Here is a 27706-nt window from a genome sequence, read left to right as displayed (position 1 = left end):
GGAAAGGACACATAACAAGATACATTGGTTTCTCCAGGACTTTGTCCATACTGCTAGTCTAGGGCCTTGCCTACCATCTACCTTTATGATATTTATGTTACATTTTAAAACTAAGCTATTCAAAATAGACAGCAACAAAAATTTAGTCCTAAATGTGCCTCATTTCCTGATCTTAGAAGCCTTTAATGTTCACAGGTGATGAGCTACCCTGGGGACGCGCACTTTTTAACAGGAAAAACCGGAAAGACATCCACATCTTGCTCCAACTTGTACCCTGTACAAACAGAAAGGAAAAAAAATGTGTGTGTAAAAGGCCAGTGTATAAATTAGTGCCTGAAGCAACTTGAATTTGTGGCAGAGCTACTCTTAAGGGAATAGCTTTACTATTTACTTTAATGTACAATAAAGAAAGAGAATGATGACAAGCCAGTATTACATGGTATACCCGGTATGCAACTGCACAAAGTCAACAGTGTCTAGCTTTTCACATTCCTTTTTTTTTTCTCTTTTTTTCTTTTTTTCATTCAGTCCAGCACAAAGATGATCATCTTATTTCCCTTGGCTTAGATTTCATGTCTTTAAAACATCTTTACTTTCTTGAGCCCGCTTCCTATCACTATAATTTTCACTCCTAATGTTTGTCCTCCTAATAAGGAGTAGACTGAGCATGATCTTTTGTTTTGAATCAGGCTTCAGTTAGAGCCAATGGGTGTATTAGCACTATAGAAAATGGCACAAATGCAACATTCAAAGCCAGTGACTAATTTCTATCTCAATGACTTATACAAAACTCGGGGTGAAGCTAAAATTAACATTCCCTCATCCTGAACATGAACACCCTTTCTTCTCCTTCTCGTAGCTGCCTCATGGTCGTATTGTGGTACTGATTATAATGTTGAATGCAACACTTCAACCTTTTGCTGCAGAAATTTGCCTGATGTTTCAGAAAGCGTACACCAGATTTACCATAGTTTTGCAACAACTTACTCTTAACTTTGCCAAAAAAGCATAAATTTTATGGTGAAATGATGACCCAAGGCAAGATAAATTCCTCCCCCCAAAACAGGTGAGGAATAGGGAATGAACTGGCCAAGCAATGACTGCTTGGAGAGGTTTGGTCTGACTCCTCTTTGAAGTAGGTAGCAGTGAACAGGGCCATGAAGGTCAGAGGAGCCTCTTTTCCACAAATGCCTCACACCATGAAGAACATGGATGGACTGCTTTTCCCCTTCTCCTGGACTGAGCGATAGCGCAGCTACTCTTGGCCCCTCATGCCAGAAGTATTTATCCTCACAAGCAACCATGGTTTGTCTTAGGTTCAAGAGGGCAATGGTGTAGAACAATTACCCAGCGCTCATTAAATTCAATGTTATAATTTGTAACACAAAGTAATTATCAGGAAGATAAAAGAAGGCTGAGGAGCAAGAGTAATTTGTGTGGTTAAAAGCAGGAGGGAAAAATAACTTCTGTTCCTCATCAGAAACGCTAAGCAGATTTTTCAAAGTGTGGAATAAGAGTATGTTCTTGACTCCATAACTAGAAGGTAAATCTTAGGTAAGTGAAATGTAATTGCCCAAGCTGGAATTTGGGCAAAACACCAAAGTTAATTTGCAAAAAGGAACTTCAGATCTTTAATAACGATTAGTGCTCAGGATTCCTATTTTACATTTCAGCTGAAATAAACTTTTATAAGTGTAAAAAGGATCTTTGGTTTTCCCTGTCTCCTAAAAAAAAATAATAATTTTTTGGGGAAAAAAAAAAAAAGCCAAAACCAAAACAAACAGTTCATCATTATTAAATTGTTCCAATATTTTTCCAATATACATTCCTTGTTCCATTCACCTGCAAACATTTTTCATTATTTTTTTAAGAGTTGTTCATTAAAGGTAGTTATTGCTACTCTACTCTAAAGTAAACACCAGCTGGGAACATGATATAACTAGTTCCTAGTAAATGTAAGCCATTATTCAGCCATTCCCATCTATGTGCTGCTAACTAAACAATCGCCTTTTGAGCGGCCTAATGCATGAAAATGTAGAGACTAAGCAGTCCCTGGGCACTACTAGTGTGTATTCCAGGGCAGGATGAAAATGAGAGGCAGTGTGGTTTTCAAAGAATTTAATTACATGAGAAAATACCATTTAATGTATTAGTCTAAAACAATTGTATTGGGGTAGTCCAAAAAAACCTCAGGGAAGGAGATGGCATTATCCCATTAGTAGTCAGTTGCCCTTTAGAAAATGACCCTGTGGGATTTTCAGAACTTTTGATGATCCAGAGTCCTAAAAGCTATTTATGTTCCTGTGTCTCACTGATGGTTCATTTTGTTCGGTTGTTTGTTTTTTTTTTTTAAGTTACTTTTATTTTTTTATTTATTTATTTTTTAAAAAATCTATTCAGTTACCTTAATACTCCCAAATATATATCAATGCAATCTGAAATACAGTGGCTTCTTACAAGGAAGAACTCTACTCTCCTATTTATTAGAAATTAGCTACCGAGCACATAAGAGGTTTAGGATTTTAGAGTTATTCTACTTTCTGGGAAGTTTTAGTTGCTGGCTTTAAAATGAGTGAAGTCAAACCACTACTGTGTATGTCTGATAAATCTTAAATTTAGTGAATAAACCTACTAACCAAGGATACCAGATTTCATCTGGGGACCCTTTTACTAGTGAGAGCAATCAGGACATTTAAGGCTTGTTTTTGCCTGTATTCCCCATCTATTCAGCTTATTTCTTTCTTTCAAAAAGGAAACTTACACTTTTGTACTTTCAAAAAAAAAAAAAAAAAAAAAAAAAAAGAAAAGAATGCATTCTTCTTTAAAATCTGAACAGAAAAAATCATCAAATAAATGTATACTGTTTAGTTTTTAACATCTTTGCATCTCATGGATTTCTGGAAGTGTTCACGGTTCCATGCTGCTTATGTACAGCACAGGGAAATAATGGTTGCTCCTATCCAAAAAAAAAGCATTACTGTGGGCTTTAATTGTTGCCTCTTTATTTAGTAAATTCAATATATGTATTTCTGTTTGCATTCATATATCAATATGCTACTCCTTTAGGAAAAAGTGGTTTGTGTCCAAAATACAGAGTTTTTACTATCCAAACAATTGAGGGCCACCAGCTTGTTCTGGACAGTCATTGCTTTATGCTGCTGGGCTGGAAATACAAAGTGACAGCTTTCTGGTTTTCCCCCCCCTTCATTCTTTTCCCTTGAGAAATGTTTGTCAGTTTTCAAACTGTTCATTTCCACTTTCTTCTAAAAGTTAATGAAAACTGCCTTTAAAGTACTGACAATGGACATAGCACAGTGAAGGCTATCAATGACATAAAAGAATAATTTTCTAGACCAGCAATGAGTAAATTTCAGTCCAAAAGGAGGTCTGCATAGGGAAATAAAGATGAATGTACTTCTATCTAGACAGCAGGCAAAATTCTCATATAGCTTTTGAATAGTACGAAGCACTCAAAGGTTGTGCGCATCTGGGACATGACTTGAGGCTCACCCTGAATTTAGCAAAAATTATCTAAATCTTTTTAAAAGTAACTGGTATTCCTTGGTATTTCTTTCTGGAAGAAGTCAAAATCCCCTTTTTGCATGACTACTATAAATCAGTTCAAACTGCCGAAAGTGGTGTAGGTATACTGAAACCTCGAGGGGCTGTAGTCAAAAGCAAAGAAACATCTGCTAGTTTCCTACAGATCCTTCCCCCTTTGGAATATGCTGAAGCCCCTTATTGGCAAAACTTTATCACCACTGCTGAAAAAGTACCAGCCACAAAAGCCTAGTAGCATGAAAAAGTCTTGGGTAGAACTGAGCCAAACCTAGAGGTTACGTTACTTTCAGTGGTGTTTATATATTGAGTTAGAAGCTGAGGTGCCAAAACCCCTAACAGTTCTAAACACTGCAAATATATCGTTTTAATGAGGTTTTGAGCTGTATTAGTTTTTATTTTACTAATGTAGCATTGAATATAGAATATTTTCCTTCTTGATTGACCTTTAGATCTGTCAATAACTAGGAAGCAAAGTAGGGCTTGTTGATTTTTTGTCTCCCCCTTTGATTTATATTGATTTATCAGAACTCACTAGGGACTGAAAGGCAAGAAAATGAAGATAAGGTTAAAGAAAGGTTAAGCATAGCATCAAAGCCCTTTTCACAAGCAGAATGGTTTTATGTTCTTTAAAATCTCGGCTGCATACCCTGTACATAATAATGACTATAATTAAGTGATTGTCTTCCCTTCAAAAAAATTTGAAAATGACATAGAAGAATGATAAATTGTTAATTAATGATATGCTGTTCTGTTTCACTTCTGATTACACCTCCTGCTGGGCACGACTGGTCTGTTTGCTTCTAATCTCTTCTGTGAATTCATTCAACTCCACGCCTTTCCGCTATCGTGTTTTCACCCTTCCTGACTTTCAGGACTACCATATGGTACAGAGCCACTGTAGCTTCAATTGATAATTTCATCGTGTCCGTGTTCTGGGGAAAAGATGCCAGTGATATCCAATAGGCATGCTTGGATCTGGTTGTCCCACCGTGGAAATACCTAAAATTGCCATGAAAATTATAAACTTGTTCCTAATGGGTGTTTTAAAATGAGGGTATGGTAGAGCTCATCATGACCATGAGAAATTTATTACCTTAGCTTAAGGAAAGAGTTATTTTATCCTGAAATTTGTCTTTCTCACAGGAGGCCCATTTAAGATGGGTAGCTTGAAAATAGTAGTTGGAAGGAATACTTTCTAATTCCATATTAAAAGTATGGGATAGGTATCTCATTTCACATACAGGCATAAAAGGGCACAGTCCTAAAAAAATGCATTTTTAGCGTTTTGAATTCAGAGTAATTTTGTGGACAAGCTCTACAGTAATGCCAGAAAAGTACATCTTGTGCTTTGGTCCCTTGGTTTTTTGTGTGTCTAATTACTATGTACTTGTTCTTATTGTCTCTACCAGTTGTCAGGTATTTAACTTGATCTGGTCCTTTGAATTTAGTCTCTGTCTCCTCCATGATACTTTTGCTGGCTGAGAAGGGACACATTGGGAGTCTAATATTATGAGTTTCATCTCCAGCTAGGCTATGTACGTGACATTTATGGGCTGAAGTATCACAGGTCAATTTTTAATTCCCTTGTTCACTGTGATATGTGTGGGGTCAAGGTAGCAGGGAATGATCTGTTTTATTCTGTCCCTTAGCTGTTGCCCTTTGACAGTATCACAGTTACAGAGGTGGCCAAAAGACAAAGGCATGCTTTGCCTTTCCTGTAGAAGATACTGTTTTATGAGGACTGACTTGCTCAGAAAAAATCCAAACATATTTTTGAAAAGTGGCTGCACTAGCAGTTGGGAGATACAGCTTGAGAGAGGTTACAGTTAAACTGTGCAGTGGGAAAGTGGGTCTAATGATATATTTTCAATGACAATACATTGCATATGGCTTATTGCTTTGTAATTTTCTCATTATGCCTATTAGCGTAATATAAACATAGGACTGACAGCTTTCTCTGACTTACCATGACTGGAAAATTGAGAAACGTTGCTTACAATTATGTCCTCACACAGATGGAGAGCTGTACTCTGGCACAGCAGCAGACTTCATGGGCAGGGACTTTGCCATTTTCCGAACTCTCGGGCATCATCATCCAATCAGAACAGAGCAGCATGACTCCCGGTGGCTAAATGGTATGTAAAATGTACATTTATCCAGTTACGTTCATCTAACCATTAAAGACTAGCACACAGCTTTGTTCCAGCAACATCTGTGACATATACACCCCTCTTTTATTTGCAGCAGAATTTTGTCTTAAACCAGTAAAACTAATAAAAAATGATTTATACAGAAGCATTTTCAGTTTAATTACATTGAGATTTGTGGAGTGTGATTAAATTTAAAACATATACAGACACTACAGCTAATGCAGTCATGCCACAGGAGCAGATTGCTGTAGGGTGCAAGTTGGACAGAAGCTCGAGGCTTGTGGAGGCATCAGCCACATGTTAACACAGAGTGCCTACAGAGCCTTGGGCAGGGCTGTGCCTTGTACGTGCTTTAATGTTTGACTGTATTGAAGGGATTCTGATGCTAGCCACCAAAGTCCAGCAGAAAGTGCATCATCAGAGGTTCCTGAGCAGGCTGGAGTTATCAATGGTTTGGAAAAAGTGGAAGGGATCCTGAGTATTCCAAACTATTGAGTTTCAAATTACTCAATAGTTCAACAAGGCACAACAGCTTACGTTATTGTATGGATATTACTATCCATACATATGTTATATGTTTGTAAGATGTTTGCGTGTAAGGGGAGAGAGGGATAGTTTCAGAGAAAATCTGCTTTTGGCTTCGTGTAGCAAATACTTTAAAATCCATCTAAGTACTCTATGCAAGTTCTACTGAAATCAAAATTCCAATAGCTTAAATGGAATTACACTTGGCTTTAGCTCTACAAGGATATGAGCATTTTGGAAATGTGAATTTACCATCTGAGAAAGCTGACATTTAAGTGAGCCAGTAATACTAACTGTAGTTACTCTTCAAAAATGAAAATATAAATTAACTCAAATTTATATTTTAATTTTTGAAGAGTTAACTAGCTACTTTTGTTGTACATGCTGCTTGCATCTGTACTCCTGTTTTTGAATTCACAAAGTATTTTCTCCTTAGATATTTTTCACTCCTAGCCACATTATTTGTGTCTGTGCTGAGGTCCAGGTTTTCTTATGTGGTTTTGCAATTTAGTGCAAATTGTTCACACAAATTTTTAACATGTGAGAGAGGCTGTGTTTTAACAACACAGTTTCTTATTAGATGCAGTCAGGAACTTCTAGTATCACACTGGTTATCATACTAGCTGTATATACAATCCATAACTTACAAGGATATACCAATCCTTAACTCATAATTAAAACCACGAAGTGCTATTGGAGATTGGATTAGCAGCTCTATATATGACATATGCATGGGATATATGTATCAGTTAAATGTGTATATGACAAGTTGTATGAATCTGATTTTTGTCCTGTTAAATTTAGTTTTGTCATAATTCATATGGACTACTGTGAGAGTGGATACAGGTCTACCACATTTCAGTTCTACAATCCGTGCTTGCCCAGTAACCCAGAAATATTGTTCATTGGGTTATTTTGTTGTAATAATAGACAAGATTTCTGGACTTCAGGAGACAGTAAAGTACAAGAGTTATAGACATATCCATCTATCTTGGTACCTGGTAGAGTAATAATATGTTAAAGATAACACAACACCCACTTCTGTTATCATAGTCACGATGACATAAAGTTCAATCATGCAAGCAAAATCTGCTTTTGTGCAGTAGATTTGCACAATGACAGCTGAGTCAGGAGGATTTATGCAGTGGGAAAGTGCAGCCATTGTCCACAGCCCCTGTACTTCATTGCTGAAAATGTGTCATTCCTTTGTGGATTCGGTTATCAGTCTTTCAGCACTAAATGTGAGAACTGCTTTTCCCAAATTAGCACTAAGGTTATGTCTGACAGGGTGCAGAAACCACAACTGCTTTGTGCTCAAGATGGGGAGGAGAAGACAGTTGCACGTAAAGAGCTGACGAACCTCAAGCTCTTTAGAATTTAAGTACTGTCCTAAACGAGCATAGAAGTAGAAAGGCAGTATTTATCGTAGCACAAGGTGAAGGCGATTTTCAACTCCAAGTGTAGTTCTTACACTACATTCCTGTATGGAAAGATTCAAGCTAATTTAAAAAAAAAAAAAAAAGATAAGAACCAAACTGAGACCTTTAGAAATTAGTCTTTTAACTGTCTCTAATTTAATAGAGAATGATCCTTAAGTACATTTTGGAAATCTAGCTCAACATTGCAACTTAATAGGTTTACCTTCCTAATATGGAAAGCCTGACTCAAAATCTGCATTGCAATGTTCCTATTAAAGGCTCTAAGACTTTACTGTTAATTTTGCAGCAATAAGATCCTGGCAGCCTTTCCACATAGCATTCCTAATTTCAGCATCTAGCAGGAAAAGACAAAAATGATGATTGTTTGGGTTTGAAAATCTGCAGGCATGCCAGTCCTTTGGCTATCTTTTTCTTTTGTCATTTGTCTCTTTTAAATATAATTATAAAAGAAGCTTTGTGTTTGCACATATTTAAAGTGGACATACTTTTGATGAAACAAACTCTCATTGAAGGATGATTTGTACTTTGCTTTATGAAACCTCTGTATAAACTAGTTTTGAACGTTATGTTTGCAATTCTTTATATATATTTTTACTAAAGACAGGGATTGCTATGTAGTGGTAGGTTTGCTTGTCTAGTTGCTTTCTACAGTGTGCTTAGGCTTAGGTTAAAACCCAGCATTCTAATGGACATATACTGAAAGCAGGGTAAGAACAGCAGTTCTGATAAAACTTACAAAGAGAAATCCTCATCATCATGGAGTTTCATAGCTAGGGGTGAGACATCCAGTTCTAAGTCCTTGCTAATGTTTACTTCATTCAGAGCAGCAGCTTGGCACTGTTTTTCCCATACTAAGGCCAAGGTCAGAGCTGACAGGGTGCAGAAAACGCAGCTGGTTGGTACCAAAAATGGAAAGGAGAAGACAGTTGCACGTGAAGAGCTTGGAAAGTTTTCCCATAATTTAAATATCATCCTAAACTGGTGTAAAAGGAGGACAATATTGCACAGAGGGATTAAAGTTTTTGGATTTAACTATGAACAGAGTTCCTACAGAGAACACAAAGTCACTTTTTGGAGATGCTTCATCTTCTGTAAGAAGTTAAATGTTGCTGGAAAGAGGGCTTTGAACTGTACCCAGTCCAAGGGAAGGTGCTGACCAGCAGCTCTTAAAGGCTGGTTAAGTCTTTTAAAGATATTAAATGCTCACAGGCTTCTAAAGACATTCCATTTTGTATAAATAATTAAACAGTCACCAAGCCAAATAAAGCAAGGGAGACTGATTCTATAGCCGTGTAGTTGGGGCATTCATCTAGAAGGTAGGGAACCATACATCAGTCACTGTAGCAGTGTATATTTAATTATTGATACAGAGTTGGCTAGATGTGACGTGGAGGCATTTGCAAAAACACAGTAAAATGAGTTGGTGCTCAGGAAAGTCATCTTGGATGTGAAAAGTCACAGTTCAGTGCCCCAGACTGAATCATGTACTTTGTTACAAGCCATGTACGTGCTCACACTGGACATTATTGGCTCCTCTAGTAAGTGCATGTAGTTTCTCTACACAAAAAGCTTTGATAGTCTTAGTTGGTCCCAGTGAGGGTCAAGAATAGCTTTGAACTCTCAGGAAAAAAAGAAAGAAAAAAAAAAGGGAGGGAAAAAATTGGAAAAACATCTCCTGTCCAGCTTTAGTATAAAGAGCAATAGCTTTGATGTTAGACATGTGTCTTATAGTCTTGCCTATAAGTAAAAACCATGTTTCCCTCTAAATGTGCCATTGCCTCTTGTAATTCAGAGTTCTCAGAAGCTAGTTATTTCAAGAAAGCATGGACCCGGTCCTGCTTCAACTGCTTCAACAATAAGAACAGGCGAGTAGGGAGCCTGAGCAGGTCAGAGCAGCTGACCCTGGTACCAGGAGTTCCCTGGTGAACTACGCAGTTTGCTCTACACCATCCATGGCAGCGTTCATACAAGGGCTGAGGGCATGGCTGGAGGCAAGAAGGCAGAAATGGCAGTGCAGTGTACCAAAGCAAATGCTAAGCAATGCAAAAGCAATGCACTGAAGGCAGCTTTCAAGCTGAAGGTTAGAGGAGTGGAAGGAAAGCTTGGAGCCACTCTCATCTTCCCTGCCTTGAGCACAGGGGATCTGGCCTTAAACTGTTAACATTTTGTAAAATGAATAACCATAAACATTTATTTTAAGAGCAAAACAGAGTCAGCCTGCAGATTTGAAAGGAAATTAAATCACAAAAGCTGCATTAAGATAGTATTATGAATCTGGTTTGCACCCCAGGAAAGGGAGGGAATACTGGCCTTACTCTCCCTCTTTACTAGACCTGGAGTTAAGAGAGACTGTCAGTCTGGATCTCCAGCCTTGGCTTGAAACTTCCTTGCTTTTTATGGGTTTGAACCAGCTCTAAGATATTATTTTAGCATACTTTCCATGGCTTAATTTTTAAAGTGGGGTAGTAGCTGTGCTTAGTCCCCTGGGGTTATTGTCCTTGGTAATCTTTACGGTTACATAAACAGCTGAGAATTATAGAAGCTGAGCGACTGTTCAATAAAAAAGAAAATGCCCTCTTAAATTTCACAGGCTCCAAGGCAGGAAACATGGACTTGATACTCTCCTGGCATTCATACAGAACTTTAGCCATTGCTTTATGTTGTTTCCGCTTATGGCAGTTTGTAGGATGTCCCAGCACTGGCAACACACACACATAATTTTGTATATGTATGTATTGTATAGTGGAGGAATGTATGGCAAGAGAAAGACCAGACTGCAACTAGTTTATAAGATTTTTACTTCTCTAATAAAATATAACAAATGTGTCAAGATGTTCAGAAATTAGTATTTGCTCTCTTGCAACTGCTCTTGCTGAGACTTGGATGTGTTCACTTGCGGCATCCTTGAATCTATAATTTGTCCTTGGTCACCCACACCACACCCTTTTCCTGCCTATACATACGCACCGATGCCCCCCTCTTCTGTGCCACCCTGTTGTCCCTAAGTGCCTTCCTAGTTTCTCACTTTTCAGCTCACCTCCTACACATTCCAAATCCAGATATACAGAAGGCTTTAAAATACCTGCCACCAAAGGCAAGTAGATGCAGAAAACAGCTGACCTGTCAGCACAGCCAGAACCCAACCATCCTGGTACCTGGGGACTATTTCATAAAGTACATCTAAGATATTCTTAGAGAAATGGGGTGATATAAAAAATCTCCAGCAAGAAATGTGCTATTTAAATAAAGGACATTTAAAAAAAAAAAAAAAAAACCACAAAAAAAAACCACAACAACAAACAAAAAGCAAAAAAAAACCCAGACTATGAACTGCATATGAATATATTTAGTTTTCAAATTAGAAGGCTTGAGCCATGGCAGGGAATGAAATTAGAAAAGGCTACCCAACAGAAGTAGTCAGTGAGGCAGCCTATCTGGTTTTAATAGGAACTTAGATAACATTTTATGTGTTGTCAAATAGCACAGTTGCCTGACATCACAAGGGACTGCAATGAATAGGCTAAGTTGTCTCTTTCAGTTCTGCATTCCCATAAATTTACAAGGACATATTTAAACAAACTTACCAGTGAAAATAGTGAGGGGATTTGGCGGGGGGGGTGGTGGTGGTGTGTGTGTATGTGTGTTGAAATTTGGGTGTGGTTTTTTTTTTTTTCACCCACAAGGATCTCCTGCATTTAAAAAATGCATTTCTATATTTGAACCAAATTAGTCAGCTGATATCCTCTATCATGCAGACTAGTGTGGACCAAGTGCTGCACTTTCCCACCACTGCTTATACAGGCATGAACAACTCCAATCCTTGCAGGAACAAAACATGTCCATATATGCAAGTCTCATCTCTCACTCAATACACCCTCCCACCCCCATTCCCATTATCTTCATTGCTAAGAATAGTAATAAATAATTTCACAGTGATAAATTCCATGTGTGACAAATGCTAATGTCACCTAACACAGTGCTAGGAAGTACTCAGAAACTATGGTGACGGTAGCATAATAATGTGAACAGAATGGCATAGAAACTCAATTTACAAGGGTTTTTTTTTTCCTCCGTTAAGTCTGTAGAACCAAATTTCAAAGATTGAATATGAATTTTAAATTGTTTTTCTCATTGCAATCTAACAAGCCTTCTCTTTAGATATTTTTGTTACAACCCACTTTTTTCCTGTTGGAAGAAATGTGGAATTTTGTAAAATCACAAAACAATCACTCCTTACTTAATGTTATTGCTTGATGTTTATAGTGTTGCTAACCTGAGATGCTTGCAACTCAGGAAGCTATAGGTCCTAATCAATATTTGATCAGAAGATACTCATGTATTTGAACCAGTTGACTCATCCTATCTAATAACGGCTCCCCCTATCTGTATACAAAGTAAGAGAAGCATGTGATTCAGAAATCGAAGACCAAATAGCAAATAGAGAATGTGCTTTACAGTTCCTCTGGATGTGAGAAAGATCATGAAGGTGGTGGGTAAAAAACCAGAAAAATTATAACCTCCCATCAAGTGGCCTAAACGAAATTATTTTAAATCCATCTGGTAAATAGATCTCTCTCTTATTCTCTCCCACTCCAAACCCACCTAGGGTTAGGTAATTTTCTTCATTAAGTGTCAGTGCTGTGGATGAGATTTTGTTGCCTTTAGGTATGAAAAATTAGTAAAAGAAACCAAAGGATAAATTTTGAGGCTGGAGTGGAAAAAAGATAGTAGGAAAGATGAAGCAGAAGAAGACGTGCCCCTAGTTTGACCACACATTTTGGAGACTTTGTGACACTAGAGAACATGACCTGGGGCAAAAGGACCTGCATCAGTAAACATATTGGTCTGAGCTGTAGCCGCAATATGCTTGGGGAAGTTAGGATAATTTTTGTCCAGGAACACCTGACTTAGAATATGTGTATACTACATGGTTAACCATGGGTTCATTAATGGCTTTTAGATTGGTTAGCCTTATTATCCACAGAAAAAAATAACAGCTGGGAGGGTAGATTAGATGCCATGCTTTGCTGCTATTCATACTGTGACTCTTTATAGAGTATATAAGATAAAAAATAATGACAGAGCTCCAAGTGTTTTGTTTCTACTGGAGACCAGAGAATATTGTTTGCTGCATGTAGTACATTTTTAGGAAAGAAGTTCATAGCTCTCAAAAGAAGCACTGTCCCAAACAGATCAGCACATAGTATAGACTCTCTCTAAACAGAAACTTGGAAATGATTGCCAGCTTGGGGGTCTACCACACAGTCAGGTACACTGAATTGACCTATTGGCAATTGGTCTGTTGCCTTAGAATTACTAAATTTAAGGGGTTTTATTTCAGTGATGAATATGGTATCAGGTCAACAACCCAGTAAATCCTAGTAAGCTTCATGTTGGGGTGAGATCTGAAAGTACAGCCCTTCCCACCACCTATGCTCTGCCTTCTCTGGGAAGGAAATTGGCTGAAAGAGCCAGAGTAAGCTCTGGCTAGATGCTAGATATGGATAAACCAGTGCACCTGTCTGTACAGGGCAAATTGGGTGATCTAGCTTGGGTGTTCAGGATCAAATTTGATGAGCCAGGTGAGTTGCTTTTCATAGACACATCTTTATATAAACAAATCTGAGTCTTATTTGCCACCTCCGGCAGTAGGAGCTGTGTAAAAACCCATCTGCATAAGTAAGCTCCAAGAGTCACACTCTTGATCCTGGATGTCCCCATCTCTGTACCCTTGTCACACTGAATATTCTATATTAATATAGATATCCCAGTGATATTCTATATTCTCTAGAAAGCTTCCTTTTTTTAGTTGTTGTTGCTGTTAAACTGAGAAGAATTGTTTATTTGTATATATTTATTTCAATGGATAACTTGTAGAGTTGGCAATGGGCAGCTTTGTAAACTGATGGTCTGTTCACATAAAGAAGGTGACAAACTCAGTATATAACTCAAGCAGTGATACCCGTGGCAATAATCTCTACCAGAAAGCTTTGTATACTACTTTCAGTTAATATGTGATTTGAAAGAATCTATCAATCCATACAGAGATAGATAGATAGATAGATAGATAAATATAAAAATATGCATATATTACCCGCATGCATCAGTTCATAGGAAGCCTTTTCTCCTGCCCTGGAGATGAATTTCAATAAGGAAAAAAAAAGTAATTTGTCCATGACAGGTGTATTGTTCAGGTTCTAAGACTGCGCTTTGCTTCGCTTTTGGTGTAAGCCCCACTTTAAATTACACAACTTGAGTTTCTTTGTAATTATTATTTTTACAAAGATCCAAATCAGTTTGTGGAAGAGGAGGGTTCAGTTTAGGTGGCAGGATGACAAAGGCAAAGCCTACATGTTACAAGCCTTGCAAATTCAAGTGGGTTTCCCATGATCTCTGAGATCTCTATGAGGGTTCATTACAGCTCTGATGCTTGGAAAACAGTGACTTTTAGCTACCAAACTGTGCTTTCTTTCCAGTTCACAATAGTAACTAACCAGTTTTTCAAGAAAAGTTAAGCAGAAATCTGCTTGTAGGAAATCACACAGCAGAATACTAATTGATTTAAACAAAGCAGGAATGGGTCTGTTACAGCCCCTTCATTGAGATATGACATGCATCTGAATCATTTTTTTTTTACGTTCTTGTGTTGGTTTTTTTTATCCCTTCTGCTCTAGCCATCAATTTAATGAGTGTTGACCCTGTCAATACCAATTTCCTCTTCTCAGGCCACCACGTTCAGGCTTTGGTGGGCATTCAATAGAGATTTACTGTTGACTGGGTAATTTGAGTTCATGTGTGTGGTGAAAAATTAGTGAGGAGAATTACCCAGAAAAGTGGATGCCATGACAATGCATGTCACCATGGTGTGACCAGCTCTGCTGACATAGGTCTCAAAAGCTCTCCCCCTGTGAAAATGGGGCCTGTTTGCAAATTAATTAGTTTCTGGCAGCAGCTTGATTGTTGACCCAAAGTTTGTAGAGTGGAAAAACAATCAGATTAGTGTGTTCAATATAAAGGCCCAGCGCGGCGCTCAAGTGCAGTTTGCCAAACTGTTGAAGCTGTGAATAGAGTGAAACAAATTCTTTTTTGAGAAGCCAAGGCAAAGGTTAAGTGTGATGTGACTAGAGCATGCTGGCCGCGGGGCGGTGAGGGGAGAATTAGAGGTTTCACCCACACAAAAATAGAGAGTGGTGAGCGAGTTGCATGGAATTTAATGAAATTCACAGCTTCAGACACAAAAGTGTTTGGCAATGTTTTAGTCTGTGTTAAAGGGAGAAATAAGATGGCTTTGTTTTAAGAAGTTTTCTTTGTACAGTCATGTGGGACACCAGGGACTGAGCCTCTAAAGGGTATTAGATACACTTCCTGAGCCTCTACGCAGTTTCTAAGCACCTGCAGACTTTGAGGTTTGCACCAATTCCTCCCCCTCCTCACCACACACTGACTCCCTTTATCTCTAACGATTCAATCCAAGCCTCCCATTCTTCACCTCCAAGATTTGGGCAGGTTTCTTTTAAATAGCACTGGTGCTGTGATTCATGGGCAAATGTATTGGAAATCAACCCTTGCAAATAAGCAGATTAGCTAAAACTTGTTATTCAGGTAGTGAGACAAAAGTTAGATACTAAAAAATACCACAGACCAGATCTTCAGCTGATAATAAATGAGACTATTCCCAATGCAGCCAAAAAAGATCTACTGATTTTTACTCACTGCAGTGCTCAGCTCATTTAATTAATATGCTTTATTTCTTCAGTGGCTGTTTTTAATATAAATCTGCCCTTCAACATCTGTTTATGGCATTCACTGTTATTTATAGCCTTATAATATTTCCTTTACATCAAACAATCTCTATGTATTTTTTTTAGATTATTATTTTACCAGAATGACAAATAGAAAGAAAAAAAATGCCAAGAAATGTGGGGGACACCATGTTCTTGAGCAGTTGATGTAGTCTTCTCTTGACCCAATGTCTTTGCCCTGTTGGCCCAGATCAGAATACCTGACAGAACCAGGGAAATGGGAGGACAGAGCTACTGAGCTGAAAATGTGAAGGGCTCCACCACCACATAGCCACCACCCCTCCAAGTCACTGAGATGCCCAGCACACCCAGCAGTTAATGATGTAAGGATACAGCCCCTTAGTCTGTTCCTACCTCATTCCCCCATTCCATACATTTACAATTGTTAGTCTGAAATCTGCGCAAACTTTGTGATTGGTGTAATGGGGCTGAGCCTAACCCCCTTTACACTAACATTCCTGAACCGTGAATTGCTTGTCCCAAAAGGCATTCAGTGTTGCTTGCAATTAACACAACTGATTGCTCAAAGCCAGCACCTGATGTGGCATGTAGCCAGCTGGAAACATAATTGGCTCCTTAGATGGAGAAACATCCACTTCACAGCAGAGTTTGTGATGACGGAATTATTAGTTCAAAGCAAGCCAGGTATGTGAATACCTGGTCTATACATTAAATTCTCAGCTAGCACTAGACACTAGAATCATGCTGCAGACTCCAAGCCGCCCTTTCTCTCTGTCTCCGTCACTTCCCCTTCTCTTTGTTCATGAAATCATGTAAATTTTAGTCTGAATGCTTGTAAGGCTCAGTAATTGCTTTTGTTCTTTGGGTTATTTAATTACAAATCTCAGCAGATGACAGGTCCTCTGCACTAAAGGAAGACATCACATTTGCACAGTTACAGAATCCCAACACAAATGTGTGTGGCAAATCAGTGACTGCAGATTTATTCATGCCCTCTGGGACCTGCACTGCCTTTTCAGCTTAGCATGCAATATGATTTAAATTACAGCTTGTGCAGAGCTGTGCCTTGGGATTACGCTCCATGTTTCCAACTGTTTATAGTTCAGTGAGCTTTAACCTCTGTGATTCTGAAAATTAAATAATGTCATGGCTGATATCAGACTGATGGCTGGTACTGGATTGCTAAATACTGTCTCGTATTGAAAGCCTATTTTTACAACGAAGTGGAAACACCAATATATTTAAAACATTGGTAACACATTCAGGTAGTTCAAGGGCACAATTCAAAAGTCACACTAGCAAAGATTTGCAAAGCTAATATTAAGCTCCATTCTCAAGAATATGTTCCAACTTCTGTATTTAGCAGAGCTGTGGCTGTTGACTTTACTAGAGCAGGACTGGGCCTAATGCAATACTTTGTGATTAGGTGGACACAAAGAGCATGTAAGATCAAGAAACAGATAAAGCATCTGTTCCAGTTAAATTCATATTTGTTAATTCCTTGCAGATTTTATAGTTCCGTTGTTTCTGAAATACTATGATATAGCTAATCTTACATCCTGAAGACCCTTCTATGCTGTAACTGTAGGTCATCTTAATATTTCTGTAACCTTTCAACAGAGGAGGAGAGAAAACACATAATTAAAAACGTGTATATTTAATATGGCATGTAATTTCCCAGCAGAGTAGTTTTCATCCTTTGCAGGTTTTTAGTTGGTACAAAAGCTTTTAGTGATTTTTCTTCATTTAGTTCTGCAAACCCAGGATAGATACTGTCCTGGTCCTACCTGAGCCACTCCACTGGGTTCCTCCCCAGGTTCAGCCAGGCAACACCTGCAAAACAAAAGGGTGAAACCGATGTCGCCACCAGCATCATTTAGCCCAGGGGTCCTCAAACTTTTTAAACAGGGGGCCGGCGCATAGATGAAGCGGCAGGCAGTCATCTGCGGCTGCTTGGGTTCCCCCTCCAACCCCTAGCGGGGGGGGGCGGGGGGCGGGGGGGGTCTGTAAATACCGGGGGCCAGATTGAGGACCCTGGGGGGCTGTATTCAGCCCGCGGGCCATAGTTTGAGGACCCCTGGTAGCCCGTAAAGCCTTATTCATGAATGTGGTGTAAGGAAGAGAGAACAGGAAGAGAAAAGGACAACTGGGAGACAAAAATGGACACTTATTTTTCACTTGTAAAGGTAGCATGTTTGACTAAATAACAGCGAAAATAAACAAAAAAGCCCTCCCATGCACAAGCCTTATTGATGGAATTGCAGTTATCAATACAATGGACAGATCACACACATACACAAAAAAAACCACCTGACAAATGGTTCCTCATTTGATGCCTTTAAGTTTTGACAGTGCAACAGATCCTGAACATCCTATTTTGCTGCATTGCCAAAGTGGTACTTCTTTTTTCCATTGACCTTCGGAGCACCTTAAGCACCTTATATTACTAATCTCAGACTTCAATACCTAGCTTTGAGGTTTCAAAGTGGTGTTAGAATTATCCCATCACTCGCTATTCCAACGGATTCCATGGATTTCTATAACTCTATCCTTGTTGAATACCTGGCTGATAGATTTGAATTTCCAATCATAGATAGGTGTTTTTATATTCCACACAGTAACAAAGACATAGTAAAGTTTATGGGACCACTGAAGATATGTCAAAATGTATAGGTATTCACCAGCTAATGGCTGATAGTCTGAAGCAGTGAATGCCTCAGGTGATGTGATAGTGCACAGATAAATGCCTATATTATTGAAATGTGGCAACACTGCTGTTAAGAGTCCCACTTTCAGTCTCAAAAAGCAGCAGTGTTCTCTGAAAGTTTCTATATCCAAAAGACTGTTGAGGGCAACCCACCAAAATGGAACTGCCAGCTGATACGGCTTTTTCAGTTCTTTTTTCCTCCTGTTTTCTGATCCGTATCACTGGTGGCTATAGGCTGAATGTTTCACATGTTAGGAAGGTGAGCTGCCTTGTAGTGTTTCAAAGGCAATGGTTAAACTGTAAATCTTTGAGACTACCATCTTTTGTATAACATCCAGCAGAATTCGATGTGCCTGAGCACTTAGGGCTATCACAAGCCTACTAAATAAATGAAGACAAAATAGTTTCCTTTCTGATTTACCTTTTAAAGTGATAGGCTGGCTTATGATTTTGTTAGATTCCTGCATTATGGAAAAAATATTTTTAACGTAAGTTTATATATATATATACATTTCATTTCCTGTTGGTAGGTTTGTAAAGATTTCTGTTCAGGTAAGTGCAGCAAGATTTGTAGGATGATTTCATTAGATGAGTTGGTATAAGAAGAAACCAGATAACCTTTCAGGGACAGAGCTTTTTTACAGATAATTGTTCTGAAAAACAGAAGAAAAGTTATTTTTAAGACTAGATTACATGTTTTTCCCATTCACTCCGCAGTTCTTATGAAATAGCTGAAAGCATTCAGTGATGGTACATTATCTGTGAATATGGCCATATATCTGAGGATTGATGTTTATTGATTCTTTTACTGCCATTTGAGCAAAATTCAATGCCCTTATAAATAGTAAAAAATGTTCCACTGGTGTCAGTGAGATTAATCATATTTCCTGAGCTCTATGATAACATCTGACGCACTGTAAAATATGACAGTCATGGGGCACTGCTTTCTTCACTTACCCATCCCTTCGGTCTGTTTCCTGTTCTCCTGTTTCTCTAAAGGAACTTCCACTAAAGGCAGGAAGAGCTCCATGAGAGGGAAAGGTGCAAAACCTTCTTGTGGGATATTTTACATGGGCTAGTGAGTCATCAACCTTTTTCACAGGATTGTATAAATGGTTTGTCATTATTAATACTCAGTTCTGCTCCATATTTTATATACTTTCAGCTTTTTTTTTTTTTTTTTTTTTTTTTTTTTTTTTTGCCTGTTGGTAGAAAGCATTTTTAAATAAAATGTTCCAGTTTCCCATTTATGACAGGGCCTATATTTCACTGCATTTGTTCTTTTATTACTTTTAAAATACTTTTCCTAAACTTTCTGCCAATTCCTCTCACGGCTGTTGATGTATCACAAGCAAGTGTGCTACAAATTCCTCCCTCACTGCTTTTAAAAAACACTAAAATTTTGAGACTGGTGCAATGTTACTCCAAGAAGGTTTTCATTCTTAAAAGTCACAGTAATTACATCTGAATTATACACAGTATATACATGTATACAGAATATACACAGTAAATACATTCTGAAATGCTATCAGTGAATTAAAAAAAATAAAAAAGAGACTGCTTGTACAGAAGTACGTACTGATTAAACAGAGTCTGAGAACAACTTTCTCACAAAGCAACACAAAAGGTATTGCAAGACTTTTCTCTCTGAAGTAACTGCATGGTTTTCATCACACCTGTGCTATCAAATACTTCTTTTTCTTTTCTTTTTTTAATGAGTAGAACAAAGTTCCACATCATCAATAAATAAGTACATTATTTCAGTTGGGTACAAACCCTGTTAATAGCTTATGTTGACTGAAGCTAAATTAAGTTGGAATCACATATTACACTCACATGACTATTGAAAGAGGTTGTCATAACCGATGCTATCACGCTGATGTTGTGCTGAGGGGTTTTGCTTCCGCTCATAGATGCCTTACTGCATTTTATGTTGCTGCGCTATACTGACAGATCTGTTAAAACCAGTCATTCACCCAGTCCTTTTTTCAGTCTTTGCTGCCATCCGTCATTAATCTTACTTTAATGGATTTTGTGTCAAGTTGCTTTACACTAGCTGTAAAAGTTAATTATAACAACAAAACCTTTTTCATAGTTTGACAAAATTACTTCAGTTTTGTGGCCAAATCTACAAGATTTAACAAAGAAATTAAATTACAGGAGATCAGATAGGTTAGGAAATTGCTACAGGAATGTTTTTTGCTGGATCGCTTCTTGGGAACGATGGAATCATCTCAGGCTGATGATTGTTACCCAATGAATGAACATCCCTCAGTGGGAACGGAGATGGTAGCAGAGCCCTGTCCAGTTTTTTGACATGACGTCAAGGAAGAGATTGTTTTTACAGCTACACAACCCCTTCCAAACACTTCAAATTGAACCTGGCAGTAAAAATTTGGATTTCTTCTTCCTCTTTTCAACATAGATGATTTTTGACACAAAGGCCATATTTGTTCACATTGTAGGCAAAAAAAAAACCAAACAAAAAAAAAAAGTAAAATACGTGTAGACAAAGGGTTCTGCTGGAGACAGGGTTGTGCGCTGCATGGAGCTGACAGAAATCCTAAGAGTTTAGGTCTTCTCAGGAGATACATGGAAGTTGAAGACAAAGTTGTCAAGCCACTGTTGTTCAGTTTGGGGTTTCATGCTTTTGCCAATAATACTGCTGAAGGCTGTCCTACTTTCCCTACAGCGGAATGTGTTTGCCTTGTTAATCCCCAGCTATTCCTCATGCTCAGACAGGAACTTGTCTCCTGCAATGTGCTCTGTCAGGAGCTTGGCTGATGGTGTTGCTGTAGTATGCTCTCTCTGCCTTCAAAACACTTTCTTGTACCCTCTAGCTTCCACATTCCAAAGAGGAAGAATATTCCACCAAGACATAATCACACATCTCAGCATTCTGGAAGGCCAGAGAAAATCACGTTAGTGGAGAGGAACAGGTTTGATCTCTTGAGTTCTGGGTCACAGAATCATAGAAATTTTTAGGTTTGAAAAGTCCTTTAAGATCATCAAGTCCAACCATTAACCAAGCCCATCACTAAACCTGTCCCTGAGCACCACAACTACATGTCTTTTCAATACCTCCAGGGATGGTGACTCAACCACTTCCCCGGGCAGCCTGTTCCAGGGCTTGAAAACTCTTTCAGTGAAGAAATTTTCCTTAATATCCTGTCTGAACCTCCCCCGGCACAACGTGAGGCCGGTTCCCTGTGTCCTGGCTCTTGTTCCCTGGGAGCAGAGACCGACCCCCCCTGCCTACAGCCCCTGCCAGGCAGCTATAGGGAGCCACCAGGTGCCCCTGAGCCCCCCCTCTCCAGGCTGACCCCCCCAGCTCCCCCCGCCGCCCCCCCCAGCCCCTGCCCCAGCCCCTGCCCCAGCCCCTGCCCGGCTCTGGACACGCTCCAGCCCCTCTGCGTCCCCCCTGCCCTGAGGGGCCCGACCCTGAGCCCAGGCCCCGAGGGGCGGCCGCACCGGTGCCCAGCACAGGGGGACGGGCACTGCCCCGGCCCTGCCGGCCACAGCGCTTCTGACAGCGGCCAGGGCGCTGCTGGCCCCCTTGGCCACCTGGGCACGCTGGGGGCTCCTGCCCAGCGGCTGTGGCCAGCCCCCCCGGCCCTTTCCCCCGGGCAGTTCCCAGCCCCCTGCCCCCAGCCCGCAGCTGCCGGGGGCTGCTGTGCCCCACGGGCAGGGCCCGGCACTGAGCCCCGCTGCCCCTCACACCGCTGGCCTCGGCCCCTCGGCCCGGCTGCCCAGAGCTCCCTGCCCCCCGGCATGGCAGTGCTCCCCCCATCTGGGTGTCATCTGCCAAGGGACTGAGGGTGCACTCTGTCGCCTCGCCCAGATCATCAATAAAATCATTAAACAGGACTGGCCCCAGCACAGAGTCCTGGGGAACACCACTTGTGACCATCCACCAGCTTGATATAACTCCATTCAATACCACTCTTAGGGTCTAGCCATTCGGCCGGTTTGTTACCCAGCAAACAGAACAGCCATGGAGGCCATGAGCAGCCAGTTTCCCCTACCATAAACTGCCTGGGCATCTCAGGGACCTGCACTCCACCTACAAAAGGCAGGCCCGCCACGTGGTTCTGATTGCCAAGAGTGTGTAACACCCCAAATCAGAAACATCTTTTGTCTTCAGTGCCTCCATGCTTCCCTTCCTGCCCTAACACAGGGGTTTTTAACATCAGAGCTGTGATAGTTTTTGTCATTCATCTGGAGCTCTGAAGATGTGGGTTACCCAGTTAAGGCATAGGCTTTCCAGTCTTTTTCTTTCCAAACATCAATGTCAAAAACTTCAGATAAATGACCAAAAGAGGAAGATGCAAGCTCTTAGCTTGAAGTCTCATTAGCCTTTTCTGCAGAGGTTAAGAAATTCAGAAAAATTGAGATTAAAGTATTCCTAAATGGAGACAACAAGCTGCAAGCCTTCCTTTCTGTTCTATGAAGGACACTAGTTTTCTCAGTTGCCCAATTATTCTCTGTGAGGGACAAGTAAATCAGTTTAAAATTAATTGTGTTGATAGATATACAACACCTTAAAACATAGTCAGCAATGGAAAAGAGGTGTTAATTTTGGTTGTTGTTCTGTAAAGAGATAATAATCACCTCTTTTAAATTAAATAGGGTGGGTAGATCATAAGCATTGTTTTGTGAGAAATCTAATTTACGTTGAGAAATAAGCTATAATTTTACTGAACTTTTGTATTTGCTTTTCTTCACCATATAATTAGCCATTACAGGAAATCAAAACTATTGTTGTCTCTTTCGAACAAAGGCTTCAGAAACTGATAATTGGATCAGAGATCAAGATTTTCTTCCTTCTCCTTCCTGCATGAGCTAAAATGTTACTCGCAAGAAATACTTACACCAAATTATGCCTCTGAAGCAAAGGAGGAGATACTGGCTCTGCCTGGATGTTTAAGCCTTGGCTGGTACCAAGAGGAGTGCTGCTTTCGAGGTTTTAAGTTCCCCAAATTAAGGTTGTATGCCTGAAGGCCCTCTGAGCCGACAGCGCTGGAGGGGCCAGGCACATTAGTGAGTTGCTTTCAGTCTCCCCCAGCTCTTCTGGAGGGGCACCTGGACAGGAGCTCAGTCCCCTGATGGACCTTACAAAGTTCTTCACTTCTCCATATAGTGATGCAGCCAGCATGGGGCTTATATGCCTCAGGATATTAGCGCTCAGAACTATGCTCTTCTTTGCTTTTGCCCCAATATAAATCAGTAATTCCTTTTTAAAAAACCACCACTTAATTCAGATTTAATGCCTCTTACAATGACAGTGATCCATAGGTAACACTCAAGGCCAAAGCACTGAAAAGCCACAACTAGATGCCTGTGGTTGTATATGTAAGTGTAACGCCTAGATGTAGAGGAATTTACATGTGTAAAAGTGCTGTGTGACTTTCTTAATGTGTGTCTTTTCCCGTGTTATGTTATTGCTGCATCCATGTACTTAAATTATGGAAAAGTGGTATGTTAATGTTATTTTTAATACTTTTCATCCTTGAAAATATATAATCTCTTTACGTCACAAAAACAGTCACCACTGAAACATAACAGCTAGGTTCTACAGAGAGGAAGTTTCTTTTTCTTAATTCTGAAAAGAGTTTTTAATCAGGAAAAAAAAAGAATATCTATGCATTTGAATGACAAAAAGCCTTAGCTAAACTTTAAACTTATTAACCCATGTTATAATCAGCCTGTGACACCAAAATTGCCTTTACTAGTCTTCAAAAAATTTAAAAAAAAAATAGCCATATGATTTCTAAGAAAGAGAAAGTAACTGTCATAGCTAACACACTATTTATAGATCATCATTCCTCACCATCAGTCTGGCTTGACTCAAAGGCAAACCACTTGATAATAAATATCAGTCTTTAAAAGTCTTTTCTGAAGAGAATTTCTATTGCAACATCAATGAGTGACCACAGGGCTTCTTACCTTGTGCTAGCTACTAACATCTGCGTCATGCCTGACCTGCAATCACACATCCGCCCCTGCCTACCCATAGTTTGAAAACAGTGTCTTTAAATCACATCTCTCCTCTGTGGCCTGTCCCTGGTACTACCTTCCAAGTCAGCATCTGACAAAATGTTACCCCAAAAGCCTTATGTTAACTCCGTAATAGCTACAAACTATCTCTTATGCCAAGAGCATTCCCACCCTGAGGATGCGGTTTGATGCCATCTGTGTTGCTGAGGAGCTTCACTGTAAGCAGTGAACCCATGAAACTTCCTCTGTGTTTGCCTGAGCCATCGGCAACAAGAGGGATACGAATGCTGAAGAATTAAAGTGAAGGGACTTTGGAAGAACACCACTAAAAACTTTGGTGTTTTGTAAACTATGCTCAGGTGTGTAAAACCACAAACCACCTTACCTCTCTCATCACCATATATTAAAATCTTCATCGTCTGGTGGCCTTGGGAAGCATGCCCATGGCGCACAGCTCTGCTGTGCATGGTTGTGACTGGTGCTGCGTATCCTCCTCTCTGCGGGTCATAGAGCTCGCTGTGGTTGCAAGTTCAGGTTTTCTGAGAACAGTGTTTGGCTCTCTGCACTGGGTCTCAGCGGACAGGCACTGTACGTAGTTATGAAGTCCTGAGTAGCTTTCTATTTTTGTTGTTAAATTTTTAATTTTGGCTTCCCTGGTCTTTCTCCTCTCCTCAGGGCCTCAGTCACCCTCCAGTACTTTTCATTAAATTATAGCAATTGCAGTTTTACTGAGCATAAAATTTCCCTAGTTTCCTAGAATTTTCCTGCTGTGAACTGATAAATTAGTCATTTTGACCATAAATATACAATAATAGGGGCATCCAGTTCAAACTCTTTACAAAACATTTCCTGAGAGAACTGCCCTTTGGCTTCTGTCAAGTGATGAAAAGATGACCCTAGCTTCTGTTTCTTCAACTTACTCAATCTTGACAACTAAAGGTAATTTCTGTGCCTTCAAGTTTATAGATCTTCATTAAAATGCTAATACAATTCATTTAGAAATCCAATTTCTGACTTGTATTGGTTTTTTGCTTTTGGGGTGGGGGCGGTGGCAGTGGTGATGGTGGTGGGGCACGTTTGTTGCTGCTAAAGAGAAACATTTGTAAAAGAACTGATGCAGATCGATTTTCCTTAGCTTTTTCTCAGCCTGAAGTGCTGAGACAAGCAAAACATGTTTCCATTACTTAACTAAGCAAACAATGGCATATAAATCATAGAGGCAGCTGGACCAAGGTGTCGTTTTCATAAAGAGCCAGTTTTCTCATGAAGGACAGTTTAATGGGCCGCTGCCAGTGAAAAGTTTGCAGCGCTGGTAATTGCAGGAGGGCACACAAAAATTGGTTCTACAAAGGTGTCATATGGGATCTGAGAAATAGCCCCACAGCCAAGACAACTGGAAAAAGGAGGCTGAAAAAGGTGTGTGCTTTAATAATTTGCTTCTTGAGGCTGATTGTTTTAAATAAAAATCTAAGGTTTTATTTTTAGCTTGCTCATATTGGCTGCAAGATCAGAGAAGTGTTTTTAGCTGTAATGTTATTTTGATCATGTTTATGCTGTGGCTTTGCTTCTCCTTTGATCATGCTTAAACACGTTTCAGACGTGTTTGTTTGATGCATGCTGTTTTTTAAAGCACTCTTCCACATTGTCTCCTTGGGTATTTTTAAAGCCATGAATCACTGCAAGAATATTTGCTGTCAAATTATTTCTTAAATTCATTTTCCCAAAACATGTTTTCTGGATGTTTAGGCAATAGGAGACTGCTTTTAAGCAAGAAAGTGTTGCAGCATTTCTGAATGCTTTTCTGATTGGAGACAGTTTTAGGGTCACAGAATACCCAATAATTAATACATGGAAATTTGAAGTCATCCTACCTATCCACAATAGCTGCAGCACACCAGCTTTTACAATTGTCACAAGTGAGTTTGGATCAAAGTCCCACATTCCATTCACTAAAACTTGCTTGAAGTTCATTCCAGCACTTCTTTTTGGCTGTGTTGAATATACAAAATAGGTCAACTCCGACTGAATTATTTTAAACTTCCTATGGGGACCCCTTGATACCAAACTTGTTTAATTTTGCAGGGTAAGGCGGGGCAGTCTCAATACTTGAGCATACACATTCATGGATGACATTCTTTCTTGTGCTGCATGGGTGAGCAATTAGGAGAGTCAAGAAGTCCCTCATCTGTGGACAACATCTCCCTTCCCTTCCTCAAAGAAGAGCAATAAAAAACTGCTGCATAGTCCATGGAGAGGGCTATGTTGCATGACTGCCAGCCATCTGGCTGATTGATTCATCATGACCCTAAACAGTTAGTTGTAAGCATGGTCTGAAGCCCTGGAGTTAAATGCAAGTGTGTGTCAAGTCCCAGGCAAGACAAACAGCTCTTCCGCTAATGAAACAAAAAAGAACATACTACAGATCACTAGTTCACACCACCTATGAAATTATCAACCAGATTTCTCTCCCTCTCTCCACACATATAATCATGGTGGTGTTTTTATAATCGTTATATTAATTCTGAACAGAAATGAATCTATTTCTATATGCAACAGAACTCGTGTAGCCTGTTCGTCCTTTATTTGTTTCACTGCATAGACACAGGTCTGTTACATGAAAGAGGAAAAAAACCCCACCAAATACCACCAGGTAACAAGAGCAAGGGCCCTGGAACACAAAGAACCACTCTTTTATTGACTAAAATATATTGATTTAACTAGCTGGAGAAGCAGCCTGAGGTCTGCTCCGTAAGAAACACCAGTGTTATTCAGCAAAAAACTGCCATGATCTACGATGGATGTCTTCTAATATGAGGCTGCATGACTGCTTTATTTTCAGGGATGTAGTTAGGTTTATTCATCACTAACTGAAAATCTGAATTCATACCAGATGAGCACTGGGAAGAAATGCATACAAAGCATATTCACATGCACTCTGGCTATGGCGATAGTTATATCTGCCTTCCTTACAACCCTCTCCTCTGCTACCACTCTGACAGAATTATTTGAAATACATATTTTCAGTTTCTTAAACTGTTTTTCTATCATTCTTGTATCAGTCCTGCTTTAATACTAGACTTTCTTACTGTTTCTAGGTTCACTTGCAAAATTATAGAGGGACAGAGAAGAATGCTAACCAAGGGCAAGTTTATATAACCTGAACTATATCAGTAATATTATTGATTCAAATGGGACTCCCCACAATATCTTCATAGGCCAATGTAAAGTTAGATTTTTGATGCCTGATAATATAGTGCTTTGTTTTAGGATTTGATATCTTGTGTTTTTGAAAACCTATTGCACTAGAAGCAAATCATTCAACCATTTGGGAATGTATTTAGGGTTTGGTTTAATGGTTTATTTTTTTTTTTTACCTTTTTCATAAAGACTTTAAAAATGTAAAAACAGTGTATTCAGACAAGAGGTTCTCCAGACCCAGTAGCCCAGAAAAGTGCCTACTAAAAAATATCCTCTTTCTCTAATGTATCCTTCCACAGCCTGTGATGCAAAAATTTTCAAGCTGTAGCCTTGTTTTTCTTGTGATACAAATTGCGTTCAAAGCCC

The 27706-nt window shown here is 39.5% G+C and overlaps 1 protein-coding gene across 1 annotated transcript in view; it reads left to right on the top strand.

Annotated features, from left to right (window-relative positions):
• The window catches only part of SEMA3A (semaphorin 3A), a 177644-nt gene that overhangs the window by 110827 nt on the left and 39111 nt on the right, over nucleotides 1–27706 (top strand). The window contains exon 6 of the mRNA XM_080392039.1: nucleotides 5577–5696. Coding sequence (XP_080248165.1) covers nucleotides 5577–5696 — 120 coding nt within the window. The remainder of the gene's footprint in view (nucleotides 1–5576; nucleotides 5697–27706) is intronic.

This window comes from Falco punctatus, assembly GCF_963210335.1.
Source record: "Falco punctatus genome assembly, chromosome: 6".
Lineage (NCBI taxonomy): Eukaryota > Metazoa > Chordata > Aves > Falconiformes > Falconidae > Falco > Falco punctatus.
Note: the sequence above shows the minus strand (reverse complement) of the source record. Positions and strands in the feature narration are given on the sequence as shown.